This window comes from Gavialis gangeticus, unplaced genomic scaffold (assembly GCF_001723915.1).
Source record: "Gavialis gangeticus isolate Ggan-Ray unplaced genomic scaffold, GavGan_comp1, whole genome shotgun sequence".
NCBI classification, from domain to species: Eukaryota; Metazoa; Chordata; order Crocodylia; family Gavialidae; genus Gavialis; species Gavialis gangeticus.
In genome coordinates this window covers 59,713,273-59,730,580 of record NW_017729031.1, presented here as the reverse complement: position 1 = coordinate 59,730,580, position 17,308 = coordinate 59,713,273, and the positions used below count along the sequence as shown (strand labels likewise).

Here is a 17,308-nt window from a genome sequence, read left to right as displayed (position 1 = left end):
GCTGGGAGCCTAGCTGGCCATTAGAATGTGGCCCTGGCTAGGCTCCAGTTTTGGGCAGCTCATGTGTGCTGCCCAATTTTTAAAGCAGGTTTTTTTGACCCCAGGATCTCTCAAAAGGTCAAAACATGCCTCCATACTGCAAGGTAGCAGCACAGGGAATGCCTGCATGTGTGGTGGCTCAGACTGGTCTGTGGTGCCATATACTGCACATCTGTGCTTGTCTGGAAGCAGCCTATGGATTCTTTATTTGAAACCTCTGGGTTTAGACTGTGAGAAATGTTTGCAGACCTAGCAGTGTAAACAATGTTGTGGCAACCTGGTTGAGAATTACTAAGCTATTATGTTCCTAAATCCCTATGCATAGGCTGTTCATTTCCTGAATAAAGCTTCTAGAGCTAGGAGTGCCATCAGCACTTAACCAGGAATTCTAAAATACGCATTTTTGCAACATACAAAAATCAAAAACTGTTAAGTCGGTAGCAGAAGAGTCCTGAGCTGAAAAGACTTGTTGTTCAGTCTTCTATATCACTAATGGAAACAAACATCAAGAGTTCTTAGACACTAGGTCCTTAGAAAAACACACACAAAGTACCCAGAGTTCAGAAATTTCTTTTAATTTTTATATAAAAGTCATTTGAGAATTTACAAATTTGTTCTTTTGTACAAAAAAGTAGAAGTTATTGAATCCATTATGGACTACAATTTGAGGTCACATTCAATATTTCATGGCTGCTTAATACTTAACTGGAAGTTATAAAATTCAATACTATAAAAAAAAAGAATAGTACCCTTTAGGTCTGTGGTTATTTAGGTCTATACAATAACTTCCGTTTCCAAGTAGAGATATCCTTTAGGTGAAGGTCTTTCTTCTAGGATGGAGATACTTGCCTCAGTTGATTTTCCCCTGCATATCACCCTGCAGGAGCCACAGTGGAGGTAGTGGAGGGGGAGGGAAAAAAGATGCATTTATCAGACATTAAAAATGTACTGATATCAAAAAGAACATTCTTCACATTAAATTGTCAAAATGTATTTTAAAAATGCAAGATTTATTAGCTGCATTGCTGACTGAAAGCTTCTTCTATAGGAATATATTTCTAAAGGAGTAACTTAAAATACACATCTCACCAAGTCAATACTACATGTGCACTATCAAAAACAAAGAACTAGAATAATTTTTCCTTTCCCCATTAAAATGATGTAAACTGGACAGTTTTGAATTAAGATGTCCAGTTTTATAATATTAAAGCTTGCCTTAATTTTTGGTAATCTTCTATGGATAAGCAGATTTCAAATCTCACCTCTGCATCAACCCACACCCCTGCTGAGAAAATGGGGACAGACTGTCATTCATTCAATGCAAGTTAAAAAAAAACCAAAAACACACCAAACAAAAAAGGTGGAGTTTTTAAAAATGGACACAAATTTAACGGGAGTTCCCCACTCCTGCAAAGGACGAATTAATGCCTTATAGCTATAGCTGTCTCTCAATATACGTATCTTTGATTAAATGAATCACCAATTAGATTTTTACATTACATTCTACAATCCTTGTATCCAAAAAGCATCCAACTAAAAAAAGGAAAAAAAGTGTTAAGAACTAGAAAGAAACAGAGCATGGCAGCCACAAGTACAGTAGCAACACTCAAATTGGCTCCTGCCCCCTGAAGAAATCTGTTTGGAGCATGGAGAGTGCTGGCTATGAAAAACAGCACTTGTTACGACTCTTGCACACGTATATACAAGAATTTATTCTACATATTGTAATTAAGGGGGGGGGCCGCATATGCAAAAAGAGCTAAAAGGATGCTCTCTCTGAATAAAGTGCTACCAATCTACAAAGCTTTTCAGATTAGATAGATTTTTACTTAAAAACAACAACTACAACAAAAAAAACAAACAAACACACATAGCATACAGCTTTCTCCACAAGAAATCTACAATAAAAATTTGCCTTTTCTACTTTACAGATTGGAGAACTGGTATGTTAAAAGCAGCTGGTACTTAATACTTGAAATACTTTCTGGAAACTGTGTATGCCTAACAAGATTAAATAAGCTTCACATATTTTAACCCCTTGAGTTAGGAGTAGGCTTCAGCAACTAAAAAAAAAAAAAAACAAACAAACTCATTTTCTAGATTAGAAATTTAAAGTGTTCCAAAAGGATTCCTGTCCCTCAAAAAGAATAGTTTAGGTACCAAATACAAGCAGGCACATAGTATACTAAAATACAGCAGGTATTTGAAAACAGTTTGGCCCAGTAAGCAAGTTGTTTTCAATGTCATCTCTGCTCGAGATGTAGAAAGTTGTCCTGAATGGATCGTCTAAATTTGTTCAGACAGCCATAGTGATTTCCATGCTGTTTTTATTTAAACCAGGACAGTAACTGCAATATAATGTATAAAAACCTGCAGTGCGACAACACAAAAAATAAAGTTTTTGTAGCAGTTCATGCCAGTACTTTCAGAAGGTTATGTTCTAGAATCCGAGAGGACTAAAATTACAAAATTTAAATCCTGAAATTAACGAAAGAGAAAAGAAAAAGAAGTCAGTAACACATACACACCTTTCAGCTAAAACTGTTCAAGTGAAACATTCCAATGTATACACGTTAATGCTTTTAAAATGTTAAACAGTGTCAATCTAGGTCCAGCTAATACTGCATAAAAAAGGTAAGACTTGTACTATGGCTCTTCTTTACTGGAAAAGAACAACCTGCCTGACTGAATTGTTTAAATAGTGTACCAGACTAATGTCTACAGAGAAGGCAGAAAGGGACCACCGTAAAAACATCCCCAACTACCATTTTGTTCAGTTGAGGAGGAGAAAAAAAACACCTCAAAACTAGAAAAACCACATATGCACACCCCACTCCAAAGAACAAGAGCAGTGTCAAGTACTCTCCTGCAAAAACATTCTTCCTCACAGAAGTGGAAGTTATTTTATTGCCTAGCCACCACATCAAAACAGCATTACTCTCTCTCTATACACACACACCTGCCCCCAAACAAGATATGCCACCTTAGTTTTGAAAGGCAGAATGAAAACCGTTTTTCTTCTTGAAAATATGTAAGCACAATCATTTTGTAGAGAAAATAGGCAGCGAAGGGGGATAAAAGGACAAAAATAACTTGTTTTTGTGGCCGCTCTGTTAACCTGCAGGATGTGGCAAGTGCTACTGGCTGCCCACCTGGCTCAAGAGACCAGGCCAGTCTGCCTTGTGCAGTAGCAGAATTTCTGCTCCATCCATTTCTTTAGGACATGCACCCCAGATTTCTAGTAGCCAAATTTTCCAGAAAAGTGCACACTGTATGCAAATAAAGCATCTTAAAAGTTTACTTCTAGCTTAAAATAGGCCCTACTAAAAGAAAAAAAAGTTGTTGAATTAGGTCAAACATTTTCAAGTTTTCTGCTGTTAACAGTATCTATATAGTCTGTTGCTTGATAACCAAGTTTGTACAGGGCTTTAGTCTGTGCATTACTGCAGGCCCACAAAGCCCTAAAAAGCAAATTATTCAGAATTGCTCCTGTACTCCCTAATATATACTTTGGGCAGGAGTAGAGAACATCTTAAGTCAGTTTATAGCATGTATGTTTGCTAGTTTATGGTACATTACAATTTATACCCATATTAGTACAGCAGTAAAATCTTAAGTGTAGAGGCTCACACCAGCAGACACAACTTGACTAAGCAGCCCAAGATGCAGCAGCTGAAGCAGGCTAAAAACATTTCTACTCTTATCAAGAAGCAGCATCAGTACAAAGCTGCTAAAAAAAGAAAAACGATTCTAGGAAGAATTAAAGTGCCGAGTGCTGTGCGCTACAAATCTTACCCAAATCAGAAACCTTCACAATGAAGAGGACATGCAAGATATTCCCCATTTTCCTCAAGCAACAGCTTCTCATTCAACCTGCAAATTAAAGATGTTACTCTTACCTTGTTTAAGAAAACCATTACCCTTTAATTCAAGAAAAATTTTAAAGGCAAACCTTACCTATGCTCATTGCCCTTCCTTTCAGGTCTAAATGCTAGACCTATTGATTTTGAGTCAACTCAAGTAGCTATCACTCAAGGAGGTTCCAAAAGGTGAAGAACTCTTGCTAGACTTTCTTCGATATTTCAGCTGTGATAAGCAGATTTAACTAGCCTTTGGAAAGCTGCTCACTATCAGCACAGTATCTTATGCCTTCACTTTTCTGGAAGTTGAAGCTGTTGCTCCTGCTGCCTTGTCATTCTGTAATTATGCTGACTTGTCCATACTCAATAGGCTGCTGAAGTCCTGTCTTAAGTCTCCTTTGATCCATACTTTGCTAAGAAGTATACCTAGGTTCTTTAAAACTGGTTAATTGCTGTCCTTAAAGCTTACACTTTTCCACATTGCATACCAGACTACACTATCCCACCCACCTATAAAACAGGTCACTTGGAGACTTCAAGATTTGGGTGCAACCTTTAAGCAGATATTGATAAACTTTATTATCATGCTGAATTTCAAAGTAAACAGAGTCACAATGTAGCTACAGAAACCCTGTTAAAAAAAGAACACTGTCAAGACCTTCCACAAATCCAATAATATTGTATTAGCTTTTCTAAAGAGACATTCACCAATACTCCAATTTGGTCCCTTCAGATGCAGGCCCAAGTCCGAGTCCTATAGGCAAATATTTGCTTAATGCAAGTCAGAAATCGTTCAGTCCATTTCGTAAAATGAAGGTTAGATGCCAAATACAACCCCTTTTGAAGTCTGACCCACTATGCACAAATTCCAAGATGTTGCTTAAAAAAAGCCCACATACTAGACACACGCCCCTCATTATTGGTATAATCTTTCAACCCAGTCTTAAATGAATAGTCGTACTCCATGGATGCATAAGAGGTGAACAATTATGGACTTTGTTTTTAAAGAAGATTAAGATCTACGTTGTACCTCCACACAAAAAGCTGGCTTTAAAACCAAAATGAAAAAAAAAATTGCAGTTTAGCAACCTTGACAGTGCTCATTGTTTCAGCTCATTGTTTCAGCATACTGAAATCTGAACATGTTCCCATAACAATGTTTAACAACATTGTTCAAAATGATTTTGTAATGCACCTTGTGTGTGTTGATGTATTTTCTACAACTTCTTTAATTGTAACTTTTAGCAGTTTGGATTGTAACTTAAGCCACAACATAAACATCTTTGCAAATCCATTCCTATGCTGGAATTGCATTTACCTTATACTGCACATTGACCCAGAGGTGAAACACGTGAGAGCAATTCCAGCACCACATACTGTCAAGTGTCTGGGACTTTCTTCTACTGACTGTGTCCCTACTCTTCCGAGTCTGTATTGAAAGAAAGCAATGCCCTGGCAATAGTCGAGAGAAAAGTCAGATCAGCTTGAGGAAAGGGCAGGCTAATGCCTGGATTTGGGAGGTGTTGGGGAGGGGGAAGGGTGGCAGGTATGGAGTCCAGAAGTGAGGGATTGAGCTCACTTGCTAAGGCCTTTATGTTAAGAAGCTTGAATCATTCCAGTGTAAATCAAATGAAAACTGGAACATATCAAACTAAACATGAACTCTGTAAGCAGAGTGGTACCAAGTCTGCCATCACATGGTAGCCAGAAAAAAAAAAATCCCACTTCCAGCCAAAAAAAAAGACAGAAGGTTTTCACTTAACCTTAAACCTTATTTGAACAGGTTAAGTGCTTATGAACTATGCTAATGTGTCCAGCATCAGGAGTCTCTCAATGGATTACCTGGGATTGTGAGGGATTACACTTGTGCTACCCTTGGCTCCCAGTCAGAAGAATGTATCCAGAAAAGTTGCCTATGGTGCATGCAAGAAAGTATATAGCCATTAAATTGTTTTTCAACATATACCTCTCTCTCTGTGACAGCTTGGTCAAATGAAATAGTTAAAATCAGGGGGAAGGAAGGAGCGAAAGAGGTCCATGCTACCCTCCCAAAGCATGGCTTTATTCATATACCAAAGAGGTATGTTCTAGGGCAGGGGCATCAAGCTTGTCTGGCCCTGCGGGCAAATAAGTACCGCAAGACAAGCCTGCAGGCCAGACCACACCCATTGGACTCCCCTTCCCTCATGCCAGTCCAGGACCCGGTAGAGAGAGGCCTGGTCTTTTAGGCGCTTGGCTGTTACCAGTCTGAGATTTTTCCTAGGGTGCCTCAGCCCTTGCCAACTTGGCTGCTAAGCATCCAAGTGAGAGCAGCTGCACTGCAGGAAAAATCCTGGCACCACAGCATTTTTCCCCACCGCAAGGCTCAAGTGCCTGGGCATGAGCTATGGTGCTACTAGGGCACTTGCACCACGGGAAAAAGCCCAGTGTTGTGGGCATTTCCTGCTGCCATGGGAATGAGCCAAAATGCTGGGTTTATTCTTGTGGCACTGGGGCCTTAGCAGTACTATGGATCTTGCCCAGGCACTTGGCTGTAGCTACAGAACATTTCCCTCCTCCCCCCTTTCCCCAATCAATGCTACAGGCCAAGTGATCACCTCTGCAGATTATACATCTGAAACCCCCATTTTAGGGTAACAGGTAAGGGAGTTCATTTTGTTTTAAAATAATAAAAGTGTATAAAAACAAGCCCTTCTCTTCACCCAGAATCTGCACAAACACTGCAGGTATCCCCTTAATACATCTCAAATGAGGCAGCTTGAACGTGGCTGAAGTCATTTTTGTTTAAAATATTTACTATGCCTTATGTTTTGCAGAGCTAGCACTAATACAGAGCAAGTTAAAAAAATATGCACAAACCAAAGTAATTTGAAATTTTCATTTGAAAGTAAAACTTAATTCTATAATTCACAAACACTAATTTAAATTAAACTCAATCCTAGTTGTACATCTAAACAAACTATATTGCAACATACAAATGTCTCCTGTGTGCATATATAAAAAACTCATGTCAATGGCAGTTGCATATACATACACACTTAGAGACTAGACCCTTTAAGACTGCAGATCAGTTGGTGTTTCTATTGTTAACTTTAAATTAATACAAAATAGTAATTCAGAAGCGCATTAATCTCTCTATTAACTAAACAAGGAAACACCCTAAGCTATATTTCTTTATTTTTTGTTAAAGAAATTTTACTATGTGGAAAAACTGAACTACACAAATATTGAAAAGTTAAAAATTCCTTAATTGTTTTTTTATTCCTGGTACCACTACCACAATTTACAGGGCAATATACCTGATGTAATGGGAAACAAAACAAACAAAAAAAAAGAAAGAAAAAAGACAAAGCTACAACAGATAGAAGACCTCAGGAATGTACATCTAATTGACACTACATTGCATTAATCAATAGCTGCACTTTTTGCAAACTGTGGCTATGACAGTCCTGAACAAGAAGGGTTTCCTGTTTAAGCTGCAGTAAATTTTCTGACTATGGATCATCGTTCCTTCTGTGGCAGATTTTACAGTTCCTCTAATGCATTTGGGACGACTGTCTCAAAGTAACCTGCAGCTTTCCTGACAACTCCTCGCTCTCTCTCCTGCTAAGAACTGTAGCCTGTTGAATACAGGATAAGAAAATTATTACTCTGTGAACAGTGGTTTATTTTTCACAATCAACATAAATATGTATAAATACCTACCCATTTCTGATAATCTATTTTTAGAATCTTCGCCCTCCATAGCCACCACTTCCCCCTCCAGATCCATAACCACCTGTAGGCAGTAATACATATATATTGTAGACTGCAATATACATTTATTATAGATGTAATTTTTTTAAAGGATTTTTGATGTAATTTTTATCCTCAATTAATTCATATTTACCACCATAGGGACTGCCTGAGCTCCTGCCACCAAAGCTGCCACCTCCCTTCATCGGTCCATAGTTAGACTGCTGCTGTCCGCTATAATTACCAAAATCATTATAGTTTCCACTGCCACCATAGTTCCCTGAAATAGTAAAAAAAATTATATATTTATTTTTTTATACACTATATAAAACTGTAACCATTATCTCACATTTCACTACTGAAGAGATAACTTTATAAACAAAAGCTGGACAACTCAACAAGTAGGCCTCAGGTTCAGGAACTCGAAAGGAAAGGCTACAGTTAAGGCCAAATTGGAACATCTTGAAAAACAGAAGAAGTTTACTGCAGCTTTGTTCTTTTCAGTACTGAGTAAAAATTTTAAACTAGTTAAACACTGTTTTAACCAAGAACTAGAAATAAGCACAGCTAGATAAATACCACAGTTAGAGATACTATTAAAACAAGATGAACTGCTTCATATTGGTCATTTCTTTGGGCTGAAAACCTTGTTAGCTACCAAAATGAACTTCCAGTATGCTGAATATTTATACCCTCTAGCAGAAAGGGACTCTTATCTCCATCCAACTATCCCACTTCATGGCCTAGTTTAGTTACCTTTTAAAAAGGCCCAACTGAAAGTAATTAAATACATGTTAAACAAACTGCTTTACTAAGCAGCTGCACAGGCCTATTCTCCACATGCAAAACACACTGATCTTTGACCAGGATTGGCTTCTTACATGGTTTAGTTAAAACTAGTGCAGGCTCTTGTGTAGCACTAGTCAAATCAAAGCCATTAATGTATTATATACTTAACTATTCATGCTCCAATTTTAAAAGACATCCACAAAAAAGGGCTGCATTTGAACTAAAACAATTATTTAAATTAGTGCACTATCACAATACGTACAAGGACAAAAGCCTCAGAGAGCCTATCTACATAGACAGTGATCCTCTCTCCCCTGACATCAGTAAGATCCATAACAGTTAAGTCAGGTCTACACTACATATTAGCATTTTGCTGGTACAGTTATAGTAATGCAGTACAGCTGCAAACATGGATGCAACTTGTACTGAAGCCATGCTTTTGTAGCATGGTATATTTCACCCCTTCACATTACGTGGCTCCATTAATTTTGGCCCAACCATACTACATCCCCTAACAATTTTAGAACTTCTGTAATTTTGGATTCTACGCAACTAAAGCCTGTTAACAGTAAGAGTTAATGTTAATGTGAGTCTATTCTTAAAATAGAAATCTTACCACCACCAAAATTTCCTCCTTCGTTGTAACCATCGTATCCTCCTCCTCCACCACCATATCCACCACCTGGGTTTCCATAGCCTGGTCCTCCACCACCGCCATAACCCCCTCTACTACCATAGCCAGGTCCACCTCCATAGTTCCCACCTTAAAAAAAAAATAATAAAAAAAAATGATCAGGTCTTCCCCATAATCAAGTGTGGATTTACCTAGAAATGAATTGTTTCAGTCAGAGCTAAAAAAAATAATAATTAAAAAAAATATTAAATTTAACATGTATTAGGCTACATCTATACTAGAAGCACTGTGGCTGTTCTATACCACAGTACAGTAAGGTCACCTCCCATACCAGCAAATGCAATTTTGTTCAAGTCAAGGACTATAAAACTCTTCATGTTCCTGACTAACCTATACTAACAGTTCTGTAGCATAGAACAGTTCTAGCCTCAAATCCACTTTGTAGCTTTCAATCCAGACCAGTGATTCTTAGCCAGGATGCCCCTGCACTCTAAGCTGCTGCACAATATTTGAGGGGTACTACAGGGGGTATGAAGGGATAAGCAGATGGAGGCAGGTCTCAGGCTTTTCTCGATTGGCTCCTCCCCCAGCCCGTCTGTATGGAGGCAAGCATGGTAATAAAATAAGTTATTTTTGAGACAGGTCACCTTGAGGTTGAGAATCTGATCCAAACATACCAGCTGTGGTTACATTTGCATCATTGAGAAATGTCCTTTCGCTCTTACATAATCAAAAGCAAAGAGTTGGACAAACCACAGCACTTAGTATGGGATTAATTTTTATGCAAATGAATAGTCCAGATGAACTGTGCAACAATGCACAAGCACATGAAGAATCAAAAAAACTGTACCCTCCCATATTCTTTAGATAGCACTTCTCTATCTACAACAACAATTGAACAGAACTTCCACAAATCCTATCAGTTAATTCTGGATGCTTATCTAAATCCAAGTTCCCAGAACATGAACTGTTTTATGAAATGCTTCTTACATCTGAAATATTTCAAGACAACTCACTCCAAGGTCAATATGGCAATGTACTTTTCAAGAGTTCAGCCAGAAGCAGACAACTGTAATAAAAGTTAACTCATATAACCATTTTATTTATCATGTATACTTATGTGGCTGTACCATTTACAATGTTTTTAAAAATGCAATTTAGATTTGAATCTGTTTCCACTCATTTTAATAAAGCTTGTTTACATTCAATTTTGAAGTATTTGCTTTTAACATAATACACATATTAAGTAAACAATTACTGCAAAGGTCTTGCATCATCAAAAACCTTCACTTACCATCACCAAATCCATTGTAGCCATCTCCACCCCCAAAGCTTCCTCTGCTCCCGCCGCCACCACCACCGCCACCACCACCATAGCCTCCTGCATTAAAAACAAAAACCCCCATTTTAATAAACAGAAAACAAGCCGGGTGTTAGTGCCACAAGGTGCAGCAAAACACATTTTTGGGAATTCAGTGATTACCTCTGCCACCGAAATTTCCTCCTCTTCCAAAGTTTCCACCACCACCTCCAAAATTTCCACGACCCATGAAGTTGCCTGAGCCACCACCACGACCTACAAAAACATTTTTCATGAAGTTAATTGAAAGGATTTTTACTTTAATACAGAAGGAAAAGGACCATCCCACACTGACCTCTTTGTGAGCTAGCAGTCTGCATCTCCTGTTTTGAGAGTGCCTTTTTCACTTCACAGTTATGTCCATTTATAGTATGGTATTTCTGAACTGAAAAAAAAAATTTGAAATTGAAAAATTTTGAAATTAAGAAGTGATGAGCTACTCCACCACCACAGGCACAAGTACACAGCCTAGAGAAAGGAATGGCAAATTTTATAAGACTCACTAGATGCAAGACTAAAGTGTCCTTTCACAGTCAACTACTTGCATATTATACTCCATGCATTATTCAGGTATATGCAACTTAGAAACATTGTCTGTCTACGATTTTCTACTGATACTTACCAACAATTTTATCAACTGTATCATGATCATCAAAAGTCACAAAAGCAAAGCCTCTCTTCTTTCCACTTTGCCTATCTTCCATGACTTCTATGGTTTCAATCTTGCCATATTTTTCAAAGTATTCTCTTAAGTTATACTCCTCTGTATCTTCTTTAATTCCACCAACAAATATTTTCTTTACTGTTAGGTGCGCACCAGGTTTTACAGAATCCTACAAGAGCAGACATTATGTTTATTATCTTACATTTCGCAATTTCATAACTGTACCCAGTTCAGCAAGATGTTAAACCTACCTCTCTAGAAACTGCTCTCTTTGGTTCAACCACACGCCCATCAACTTTATGTGGTCGAGCACTCATTGCAGCATCTACCTCCTCCACACAGGAGTAAGTCACAAAGCCAAAGCCTCTGGAACGTTTTGTTTGTGGGTCTCTCATCACCTATAATAAATGCAAAACGCAAGAGTCACTGTATTACCTAACAACATTAGCTTCTTATGCTCCTCCAAAAAATTAAAGGTCATAAGCTTACAACACAGTCTGTGAGTGTGCCCCATTTTTCAAAGTGTTCTCTTAAACTATCATCCGTCGTTTCAAAGCTCAAGCCTCCAATGAACAGTTTTCTCAGTTGTTCAGGCTCTTTAGGCTCATGACCCTGAGGGGAGAGGATAAAACACATTTCAGATTCCAATATATTTTTTTTTTTTTTATAAGCAATAAAAATAAATGTATTTGGATAACTACATTATGACATTTTTACAAATAATTCACCAAAGTTGGGAAGCTAGGATGCTGCAATAGTAACAAGTTTATAGTACGGTAAAAAAAATACCAAGCCAGGAGAAACCATCTAGAACCTGAAAACCTAAGAAATGGTGATCTTAAATTAAAAGTAGTTTTGTTTTTTTACAATGTGCGTGTGTACATCTTACAAAATGCTTTATTTTCATAGAATGATGCGTCAAGATAAATACGTAAGCGTTAGGATATTAATATATTGTACAAAAGGTAGTAAACTCTAATAGAGTTAACAAATAAAAAGGAGTCTTGTACTCCAGTACTAACAATATTACTCCACAAAAATTAAATACCAGTAAAAGAAACATTTTTCCTTTCCTGACTGTGAAGTGACATGTCTTGCCAATAGCAGCCATTAATTACACCCGGCTGGAGTATTAACAATATAAACACTGGTGTCCTCTATTCCTCATCTAAAAGAGAAACAGTCTTGTCTATGAAATGTTGCTGCAGTGGTTTAAATTCATTAATTCATTTACTGATGTAAGGGTATATGTAGAGACACGCAATTTAAAAATGAGGTTATTTTTTATTTTTAAGCTAACAGAAAAAGGATCAGATCAGGAATGAGTAATGAGTTTAAGCTTCTGCAGAAGTTTTCCTAGTTTAAAACAAGACTGAAGTTGCATGGAAAGACCTCTTGTCTTCAGTGCTGTGGAAATATCACTTGGATGTAGCACTCAAAAGCATGCCAGCCAATTTTGATGGTGCAACAGAAGCTACACAAACGTTAGACAACTTTTATCAATGAATAAAAGAAGCAGAACTGTTCCAGGTCACATGGGCAAAAAAAAGGAATGACGTTATAACCTAATATAATTACTAATAGTTTAGTAACTGGACTTTTCACATAAAATATAGGCTACCCATTTCACTCGTAAGTGCTGGCACAAAGCCATCTGCACAATTTGAATCCTGCAGCGCAGAAGCACAGAAGATGCTGCATCTGCCATGAATGAGCTATCACAAGTAGGCTCAGGAGACCTTGGGCTATCATGCTGCTGCAAGTACAGCATTCTAACTCTTCCCAATTATAAGAGGGATTTTTACTTTATAGTTAAAGGAAGTCTTAATTTCCTACAAGGCAAATATGCAGGGCAAAATTCATTACTTGGGCAGCTAGTTCTCAGCAAACCAAAAAAAGGTTGTAAATTTTGTACCACTTATTACCTTAATGTTTTCTAAACTGCAGTGCAACAAGAAGCAGTGCCTGGCTGCTAGTATGATTCTGGCTACTATTTTCTGTTGATCAACTGCATAGAGAGACAGGCAAAGTACTTCCTCAATATTAACTTTCCAATTAGAGAAAGGACTTGATCACTGCAAGGATATTAAGGGAGAGTGGGGGCTAGGAGTGGCAGTAGTCTTCTGACTAGAAGATAGAAATAAGTTCATGAAAGTGGTTTATGAAAACATTTTAGCACCTTTTCTTCAAGACTTTAAATATATATCTTCTTTAAAAAACCCCATAAAAAGGGGGACATAACTACAGTAAAATTGGCTACACATTATAATTTGACACCAACTGAAAATTGTTTAATTAGCCCAGTGTACACTAAAACTAGCTTACAAGATACTTTTTACATTTAAAATAGCTAGTCTCATTTCTAATTGGTATATACATGTTCCTTTCTTTACTGTACTAAAAGAACTCTAATAAAAAGTGTCATAAAATTAGCAAAAACAGCAAGAAACCTTGCCTCTCAAGCTTACCTAAATACAGTGATACACAAGTGTGAGGAAAGTTACTGCCTCATCAATCCTTACAACAGTATACATTTCCTCCTCAGTTTGTTTATTTATTTTTGTTCAGAGGGAAGAAAGGTGGATCTGAGCCTTTTGGGTTTTTAAATGCACATTCAGCCCACCATTTAAAAATGCAAGTCCTAACTTCCTTGCAGGGATGACTGGAGACGTGATGAGTGACTTGCTGCTCTGAGGAAGTCCTCATCCCATCCTCTGCACTGCAGGTTTTTCTCCTGTTGCACCAAACATTTGCTTCTTTTATCCACCCAGCAGCGGGCACTTTGCCAGGTCCCGCGATCTCCCCTGCATCGCGGTTTACTGCCTGCCTCCACAAACCCCGCACAAGCGCTGCCCGCCGAGCAGAGCTGCGTCGTGCCATGCTGCCCGTGCCCCGGGCGGTCTGACGGGCTGCAGCCACGGCTCCTCCTCAGCTCGCTCCCCGCAGCGACCTGGTCTCGGTCAGGGCCGCCGCCCCGCCCCCTTCCCCCCACGCGGCAGCAGCCTCCATTTTGTGTCCGGACTCGCCTCCTTCATCCGTAATATGGAGCCTAGCCGCGAGGGTCACGTGACAGCCGACCCCAAGCGCATGCGCAGCCAGCACAGCTCCCCCCCTCCCCCCCGGTTCCGCTCCTGCTAAAAACCCCGCGGGAACCACTGCAAGGCCGACACCCCGGCAACAATAAGCCGACGCTTGAAGCGCCCTCCCCGACAGCTTTACACAGTAGCCCAGTGACGTTCAGCGATCAGACTGCACCAACTCCCATAAGTTCTTTTAAAAAGTTAAGTTTTGGCTCCAAACTGGGCAGTTTCTCCTAGATGTTTCCCCAGCGATGCCTGCATCCCTCAGCAGGCTTAGAGGAATGAACTCTTGTTGGAAATAATTTTCCAACCACTTTCCCAGGCTAAAGAGAGATCTGCTGATGCTTCCTCAGCCTGAGAAGGGTGTTTCTACCCAAAAGCTCACAAAGAAGAATTTTTCCAGCTGTTCTAATTGGTCTAATAAAGAGGTATTGGATTTACCCAAAGAACCATGTCTGCCCAGAGTCAATCACTCTTTGCCACCCCCTGAACTACTTTCCTACTCTACCAAGCCTCTCACAGGAGTAGTTACATTCTAGCCAAGGAAGCAAGAGTAATAGTGGTTACAATGTTTAGAGCATCCTAATTTATAAACAAAAACTTTTTTTTGTTGTTGTTGAAGATCTGAACTCTACTCCAGATATGCTCAGCTAAAATATTTTCCTATGCAGGGCAGTGCCACATCATGACTATAAGAAATGTTTAACCAATAAAGAAGAAAGCTTCTTTAGTTTGTAATGCTCAATTTTTCCAGAGTTAAAAAGTTGGCCCAGACTCAAAACTCGTATCTTTGAAAGACAGTGGTTTCCAATTTCTGGTATGTCTTTTGACTCTTTTTTGTTCTTGGTCAAGTCAAAGAGAGTGGGGAGGGAAGCTCCCGTGCCTTCAGCAGACAAATCTGAGCTCCAACTTCAGGTGTACACACAAGCACAGACAGTCCTCTGCTCCTTGGGAGGGGACTAAGTTTATCTGCCCTCAATTTCTGGAAGAAGAGCTTGTCCCTACTCTACTAGTTTCTTTCTGCCCCACATTAGTATCCCTGCCTATCAATATTCCCTTGCCTGCCTCTACCCTCCAAAAAACACACATTCACATTTCATGTCATGTCCAATAAAGGCCAGATGGGCTTCCTACTGAAGACAATGGGAAATGGCTTGTTTTACTAGAATCTAGGTTATTTCCTTCTTCAATGGTTTTTAATTGGACACACTATGTCTTTATTCTCACCAAGAACACTGGGAAAAAAGTTCTTAAGACCAAGAGTTGATACGGTTACTGTTGAAGAACTCATTTAATTTACTGTTGAGACCCTCTCCCCAAAATAAGCCTGTCCTTTAAAAGCATCAACACGCACCCTGTCAAAACTAGGGGTTCTGAAAACACTACTATAAATCTCATAGTAACAGACTGGAAGAAGAAACTTTGGACAATTTATTGATATGGCAAAACATGGAAGCAGTCTTTTCTTCCAGTCTGTTACTGAGACTGTAATATAAGTCTTCAGAACCCCTAGTTTTAACAGATTGAGTGTTGATGCCTTTAGAGGTAGGTTTATTTTGAAGGGAGGGTCACAGCAAAAAGTCAGCAAATGCAAGCAAGTGTAGCCTGGTAAAATTCTGTTTTTATAAACCAGTGTTTCGTCTACTCATAAGACATCCAGAATTAACTTTAAAAAAAAAAAAAAAAAAGAAATACTGCACCTGTGAAGATCGCCTCCCTTTCCTCTTATAGTCTTCAACGTCTCGGTCCTCCTTGAGTGTGGCCATTTTGGAAGAGTGCTCCAACTCAGTTGCTCCTTTTAACCTAAGGAGGGGACAAAAAGAAAAACCACACATACACAAGCAGGATGAGTTGGTATTTACCCCACTTTATGTTTGTTCCTTGCCCATATGTAAGCAGACAGCCACCTTTCTCTAGACTGCTGGGAGTGACAAACTGCATGTTGTAGGTTGTGCTCACATACACCAACTACTACCCATGAAGCTACTATGCATGCAGTCCCATATTTTCTCCCAACTCTACAAAGCCATGTCAATAACCATGATTTTTAAATTTTACTGAACAAGATATGGGTGAGGTTAAGCTCCATAAGGAGAAAACAAGAGGTAGAAAAAGCCATGAGCAAGTTTACAAAATAAGAACTACCGAAGTGCATCACTTGCTCTATATGGTTTCTTTGCTTTCTTTACATTTTAGGGATTTAGATAAAAAGAACAGTTATACAATTTTACTCTTCAGGCCTCATTCACTGCTGGAGAGCAAACATATTTATCACAGTACCCAGCTTGCTATGCAAGCTGTCCAATTTCTATCCCCAATATGCTTCAAAAGCCCAAGTCAAAAAAATCCTTTTTAAACATCACTTGTGTATTTGGTTTGCCTGCTCACATTCTATTCACTGATCAAGTAACTTGTAGGACTTAAGCACTACAAAGTGGCCAAAAGACCTAAACGCATTGCAGGCCAGCAAATGCTGGCTTACTGTTGTATACATTTATGTAGGAAACCTCCAATGCAGGGGTTATCAACCTTTTTTAAGGCATGTACACCTTCTGGGCACATTTCTGGTGGAGTGGGGGTGGCAGCAACCAAACACGGAGCAGGGAGGGCTGGATGGCCACAGCTGTGTTCCCCTTCCCCACTGATGTCTGGCTGGGCAGGCAGCGCTTGTGCAGCCCACTGAGGGGAACCGCTGCCCTTGTACCCTCACCCTGCTTTGGGGAGGCACTAGTGCAGGGTGGGCTACCCCCTAGCCCCTTTCCAAGTACCCCTGGGGGTATGCCTACCCCCAGTTGACAACCCTTGGTCTAGTGGCACTGTGAAGGAGAACAGAAGAGGAACCAAGGAGAATCTGGAGACTGGGAAGGAGTCTAAGATCTTTTTTTCATTTAGATCTCCTCTGTTCCCTTTTCAGGCCTTCAATCTCCTTTCCTTCCTGTCACAAGCTACGATCTTTAAAAGAGTTTCATGTTGGCCATCACCAGCAGGAGGTGAAAGAGGGACTGAAATTTGGTGCCACAACAGCAATGAGAATAGAAGGAGGAAGTATAACCACGTGTTCTATGACCACTAACACGGCAAATCATTTGGGATGGGAGTATGTATTATCCATATACATTTAAAAAAAAAAAAAAAAAAAAAAAAAAA

General features: G+C 39.2%; 1 protein-coding gene across 8 annotated transcripts in view; it reads right to left on the bottom strand.

Annotated features, from left to right (window-relative positions):
* Positions 1-596: 596 nt before the first annotated feature.
* HNRNPA3 (heterogeneous nuclear ribonucleoprotein A3) overlaps positions 597-17,308 on the bottom strand; it is a 24,446-nt gene continuing 7,734 nt past the window's right edge. For 5 of the 8 annotated variants that reach the window (XM_019522995.1, XM_019522998.1, XM_019522992.1 and 2 more), the window contains 11 exons: positions 15,862-15,964; positions 11,571-11,693; positions 11,333-11,479; positions 11,040-11,250; positions 10,713-10,802; positions 10,541-10,633; positions 10,352-10,438; positions 9,040-9,186; positions 7,789-7,914; positions 7,605-7,677; positions 4,908-7,519 (listed from right to left, as the gene is read on the bottom strand). In XM_019522995.1, coding sequence (XP_019378540.1) covers positions 7,625-7,677; positions 7,789-7,914; positions 9,040-9,186; positions 10,352-10,438; positions 10,541-10,633; positions 10,713-10,802; positions 11,040-11,250; positions 11,333-11,479; positions 11,571-11,693; positions 15,862-15,964 — 1,180 coding nt within the window. In that variant the 3' untranslated portion in view covers positions 4,908-7,519; positions 7,605-7,624. Of the gene's footprint in view, positions 917-2,017; positions 2,024-3,010; positions 3,023-3,834; positions 3,913-4,907; positions 7,520-7,604; positions 7,678-7,788; positions 7,915-9,039; positions 9,187-10,351; positions 10,439-10,540; positions 10,634-10,712; positions 10,803-11,039; positions 11,251-11,332; positions 11,480-11,570; positions 11,694-15,861; positions 15,965-17,308 lie in introns of those variants that run through there. The other 3 variants (XR_002098609.1, XM_019522993.1, XM_019522996.1) reach the window with 3 other exon arrangements.